Here is a 6,279-nt window from a genome sequence, read left to right on the forward strand (position 1 = left end):
TACTCTGCCATCCCATCTTGTTTTAATGGTAGTGGCTTTCCTTATAACAAACAATTACAGAAGAGTCCCGGGACATACTTTCAGAGGACTGGGACAATGCCATGATCTGTTCTGCAGATAACAATTCTATTCCTGAGATAGGGTTCTGCCTGCTATTAATCCAAATAAATCTTGACCTTAGGACAACCAGCAGCCATGTGATTTGCACTTTTCATTTAAGAATGAGTGGTGTCTGACCCACCATGTCATTAATTTATGGGTATCAGCGCCTTATCATCAGGTAGAAGTAGTAGACACAACCTGAACCCTGAATATTTCCTGGCAGTAGATATAATCCTGTCCATATGAATCTGCCCTTTAACCTGTCCTCTACCATGATCCATTGCTCAGTTCTTCCACATCTTCCTCTCCATCAGACTAGACAGTGTGCAATATCTCTTTTCAGACATACCACATATGTTTGGGCAGCTGGCCACCCAAACTCAAGTTTTTGTGCAGGGCTGGACCATGGTAGAAGGAACTTGTGTAGCTTGTATGAAGTAATAAACTGCAATGTCCTCAGCCTTCATTCTGCTCCTTTTAAGTGTGAAATCAGTAACCGCTTTTGAACTTCCTTTAAGTGTGAAATCAATAAGTGCTTTTGAACAACAACTTGAATGTCATGGAAGATATTTCTAATATGAGAAAAATACATGTCATTTTGTTATAAAAGTTTTGGGTTTCTACAAAAGTAAAAGAATGGTGAATTCCTGGCTCATTTGTGAGAAGTCAACAAAGGAGAGTGAATGCATTTCCCAAATAAGAGAAAAGACTAAGGCTTTCTCTGTAAGTGTGGGTCTAAGCCAATAACAAGTTCATGATGACAGCTTCCTAACTCACCAGTTTGTTTTTAATGGTAGTAGCTTTCCTTATTACAGAAAACACAGAAGAGTCATAGGACATACTTTTAGAGTAGTTGAACAATGCAATGATCTCTGTAGCAGGTAAAAGTCCTCTTCTTTAGATAGGATTCTGCTTTGCTATTGTTGTTGTTAAGTGCCATCAATCTACAGTTCTAAAGGAGACTCCATATATGGGAAGATAAGAAATGGGCCCCATTTCAGTGTCTCAGAATTACTAACATCCTTCTGGGCTCTCATTTAAAGGTGGTTAGCTTTCAGGGCCACTATGAATCCAGCAAAAAAAGGTAATCTTTTCTGCTCCTGTAAATATATACAGTCTTAGAAACTCTAAACAGTTTTGTTATGAGTCAAAATCAACTCCACAGCACATAAACACCACCCCCGCCATCCACCAGCATCTTGATTAAAATAGGAAACAACTGAGGGATTCAGTTGTGAGTTGGTGCATCGACCAACTTTCAGCAATGAAAATTTTATTCATGCTTTTCATTTATTCCACTTTGTATATGTTTTTTTCAATGGTTTTTCTTATGATGCTTTACAATAAAATTCTGTGTCTCAATCGTGATACTTTCTTCCCTACAAAAGATCCACTAAGGAATCATGCTAGCACAGTAGTTATGTCTGGGATTTTAATCTTATAATCTCCAATTTAAACCCAGCAGTGTAGACTGGAGGAGAAAAATGACGCTGTGTGTGTCCATATACATTGTTGTTGTTCTTAGGTGCCATCAAGTTGGTTATGACTCATATGGACCTTACTCTCAATGGAATGAAACACTTTCTGTTCCTGAGGTATCCTCACAACCTGTTTCATTTAAGCCCATTGCTGCTGCCACTGATCCAATCTAACTCATCAGGGGTCTTCCTCCTCTTTGTTGAACTTCCTGTTTACCAAGCAAGATGTCATTCTCCAAGCATTTTCCCTCCTAATAATTATGTCGGAAGTAGGAGAGGTAAAGTCTTGACATCCTGGTTTCAAAGAGCATTCTGGCTGTACTTTTTCCAATAGTTTTACATGTTCTTCAGGAAGTTCATGGTACTTTTAATATTCTTCTCCATCATCATAACTTAAATGCAGTAACTCTTCTCTTGTCTTCCTTATATATTGTCCAACTTTCACATGCATATGAAGTTACTGAAGATACCACAGCTTGGGTCAGGCTATCTTTATTCACAAAACTAAAATCTTTGTTTGTAAATACTTTAGAGAGGTCTTGTGTAGCTCATTTGTCTAATGCAATTTGTCATTTGATTTCTTGACTGTTGTTTCCATGAGTCTTGATAGTGGATCCAAGCAATATGAATTCTCCCCCTTTGGAAACTCTATAGAGCAGTTCTACTCTGTTCTGTAGTGATCACTGTGAATCCAGTCAGCACAAAAGCAATGCGGTTAGTTAGCCTTTGTAGGAAATGGAGACAGAGAGAAAAACAGATGAAAAGCAAAACTTAAAGATAAATAATAGTAGAGCTACCAAGACCAAGATGCAAGAGTAAGAAACTCCATGCAGTTGTTTCCCCAGAGAAATATAAAATGGAAATAAAACAAATGAAAGAACTTTAGTGAATAAACAGGTAATAATATATATTTGTGAAAGCCTTATAGACTTACAGGAGGATTATAGAAAAAATTTTGATGTATGCTGAGCATCTCCCCCATCGTCTCTGTGTAGTTGTTTTAAAGAACCAGCATTATTTCCATTTTGGGGTCTTGGCACTTTTCTCTGGCATGTGCAGAATTTTCTTGATTAACAAAATATGCTATTTGACTAGTAATATCAGACAAATACAGATGGACTTTTGAACATTAATTTGAATGTTATGAAAGATATTTCTAATCTGAGAAAAATATTCGTCATTTTGTTATAAAAGATTAGGTCGACAGAAGTCAAGAAATGGTGGATTTTTGACCCACTTGTTACGAGTCAACAAATGAAAGTGAATATATTTCCCAAATAGGAAAAAAGACTTGAGGATCTCTTTATTAGTGTGGGTCTAAGTAAAAAACAAACTCATGGCCACAGCTCCTCATTCACCAGCTTGTTTTAATGGTAGTAGCTTGCTTTCCTTCTCACAGAAATCCCAGAAGAGTCACAGGTCATACTTTTAGAGTACTGGGACAATGCCACGATCTGTACTACAGATAACATTCTCTTTTTCAGATAAGGTTCTGGCTTGCTATTGTTGTTAAGTTGGTTCCATCAAGTTGGTTCCAACTCATAGCAATACTGTGTAAGGGTGTGAGGAATGGTTAGTGAGCTTGAATTGCCAAACTTGTGGCTCATCTTGGCCTACGGGTTCAGTGCTTTATCCTACAGTGCCACAACAGGACATAGAGGCTTGCTAAGCCATTACAAAACCAAATATACATTGGCCATAGGACATCAAGCATTCATGTGATGTATACTTCCCTTTACAATTGAAGTGAGTCAGATCCACCAAATCATACATTTATGGATATCAGCACCTCATCATAAGGTAGAAGTACTATACACAAGTTGAACCTTAAATATACCCTGGTGACAGAAATAATCCTTCCCATATAAATCTGCCTCGTAACCTGCCATCAGTCACAACCCAGTGCCTTGAGTTCTCCCACATCCTCTTCATCAGACTAGAGAGTGAGCAATGTCTGTTTTAAGACAAACCACACATGTTTGTCAGCTGGGCCACATCAACACACATTTTTGTGCAGAGCTATGTCACTGTGGGAGGTAAATATGTACTTTGCAGGCGGTAATAAATTGCAATATCCTCAGCCTCCACTCTGCTGATTTTAAGAGTGAAATCTGTAATTGTCCCACTTCCAATGAACCTGTCTGGGACCCCAGTGTACCGGTTGGAAACCCAATAGATCAGGCGACGTGGAGCTTGGCCTGGCTTCTGCTGGAACCAGCACAAATAGGTCTTTCCATCATTATGTACAAGGCTCTGACTTGACTTGCAGGTGACGGTTGCTGGCTGTCCAAGTGTGATGGACAGGCTGAGTGGAGTCTGCGTCATCACAATATCCCCACTTGTTGCTAAAATAATGAGAGAGAAGTCAAAGTTATGTGCAAACATCAGCAGTCATTTACATGATTCTTTCTGTTGCTATTATTATTTTATGGCTAGAATACATTTTTAACTTTTGCTTTCATTAATTTTGATTCTTCATAACACAAATGATCCACTTTGCCTCCACCAACCCCCTGTTATATTCTTACTGTTTTCACCACAAAATAAGTCCTGGCCCATTCTCATTTCTTTCTCTCATCAAGGAATTAAAATGTTTTATGTCCCTTCCTAAAGGATAAAATGTGTGCATTCAACACATCTACAGAATCCATCTGTGAACCAGTGATGCCCCCAAAGCTGTCCCTCCCAACCCCTTCTCTTTCTCATCTCCCCTATGCCCTCACCAGGGATCCAGAGCAGTAAGAGCCCCAGGAGCTGAGCAGGGACCACCATTCTGAGAAGCTGAACTGAGGAGTCCTGATAAGTAAAGGCAGATGAGAGCTGACTTTTTATCTCAAATTTGCAAAGGCAGGTTTTCCCAGGGGAACAATATGCAAATCCTGTGGTGGGCACAGTAGTGTAGAAAGGGGAAGGTGTGTCTCCTCACTGAACAAAGTATCATAAAGTAGGCCTGTGTATGGAAGAAGAGGTTAAGTCTTGGCTGCTCTCATGAGAGCTAACTGCTGACTGTGGAAGCCTGAAGTCTAGACAGACACATGGCACAAGGCCTGTCACTCTAAGAATTCGTCAGAGACATTGATAATGTGGAGATGGGTTTCCTGCTTGTTACCCACCCAGAAAGTCACAAAGGGCTCATTTCCATACAGTGTGTCTTGAAATTTGGGGCTGGACTTGAGATTAATGTTGTCTGATATGTATGAATACCAGGTTACCTCACTAACATGAGCCCTGGTGTGGCACTGTGAGTTAATACACGGGATTGCAAAGTTTGTTTGAAGAGCAAAGTTGGCAGTTCAAGCTCACCAGCTTATCCTCAGAATCCCAGTGTGGATTGCTATGAGTAAGAACTGAGTTAATGGTGCTGTACAACAATAACCCCTTTCTAATGATGTTACACAGCAATCTTAGAAACTGTCTTTTCGTAAATTACACTTTAAAAGCGTATTCAAGTCAAACAGCTTGATCAGGAGGCTAAAACTCCCTCTTATTCACAGAGAACTAAGAGCCCTGGTTAAAACACAAAGGAATAGGGAAAGAAGTTTATGACTCAGAAGGTGAATCTGAGAATCCTGGTTTAAAAAAAAAAAAAATTGAATCTGGTTTATCTAGTATTAATCTAGTTTAGCAAAAGAATTATACAGGAAGGTCTCTCAATTTTTTTCACTTCTGAGTCTTACTTGTCATGTAAAACAAGGAACTTGCAAGTCTTAATTGTCATGTAGAATAAAGAACTTAATGTGAGAACATAGGTCTCTCCTGGTATGTATGTTGACATTCCTCAACCATGAATCTACAGTTCTAAAGGAGACTCCATCTGTGGGAGGATAAGAAATGGGCCCCATTTCAGTGTCTCTAAACAAACTGTCTGTATTGTTAACATCTTCATGGTTCTTCATTTAAAGGTGGTTAGTTTTCAAGGGCACTGTCCACCAGTGAGAAAGATGAGGCTTTTTGTTCCCACAACTTTTTACAGACTCGGAAACACTATACAGGATCACTATGAGTTGGCACTGACTCCACAGCATAGCACCACCACCACCACCATCCACCCAGCTTCTTGATTAAAATAGAAAATAACTGAGGGATTCAGTTGTGACTTGGTGCACGGACCCTGTGTCAGCAGTGACAATTTTAGTTATACTTTTCATTCATTACATTTTGTATATTTTGTTTCTTTGTTATTTCCTATGATGCTTTACAATAAAATTCTGTGTCTTAGTCTTGAAACTTAATTCCCTTCAAAATATCCACTAAGTGTTGATCTTGCTGTCCAGTAGGGGAAGACTCTGGACCATCAAGGGGAAGAGCAGGAGCGGAGTCTGAGACCCTCTCAGAGAAGCAGTGACCCCAGATATGGAGGCAGAGAGGATGTCATGGAGATGGAGAGGCTGAGACTCTAGACTCATAGAGGGAGAGGGGCTGTGTGCAGGCAGCAGGGGCACAGCCTTGCAGGGTAGACCCTTTGGTTGTTTGAATGATTGTATATTCCTGAGAATATTTTGTATATTCAAAAACAAAAATGAAAAATACAACAACACAATTGAAAAGCAAAGGGAATAGAACCAAATACTGTTGAATGATGTATGGAGGGGATTGCTATCATTGCAATGAAACGACATGAGAGAGGATGACTGTAAAACTGATGTTCTTCCATGTAAACTATCACTCAATTCACAATAAAAACATTATATATATATAT

At 39.3% G+C, this 6,279-nt stretch overlaps 1 gene segment (V, D, J or C); it reads right to left on the minus strand.

Annotated features, from left to right (window-relative positions):
- Positions 1-3,599: 3,599 nt before the first annotated feature.
- Positions 3,600-4,352, minus strand: LOC102842599. The segment is given in 2 exon segments: positions 3,600-3,925; positions 4,304-4,352. Coding segments are annotated over 2 exon segments (375 nt in total).
- Between the last annotated feature and the right edge of the window lie 1,927 nt (positions 4,353-6,279).

Source organism: Chrysochloris asiatica, unplaced genomic scaffold (assembly GCF_000296735.1).
Source record: "Chrysochloris asiatica unplaced genomic scaffold, ChrAsi1.0 scaffold00482, whole genome shotgun sequence".
Lineage (NCBI taxonomy): Eukaryota > Metazoa > Chordata > Mammalia > Afrosoricida > Chrysochloridae > Chrysochloris > Chrysochloris asiatica.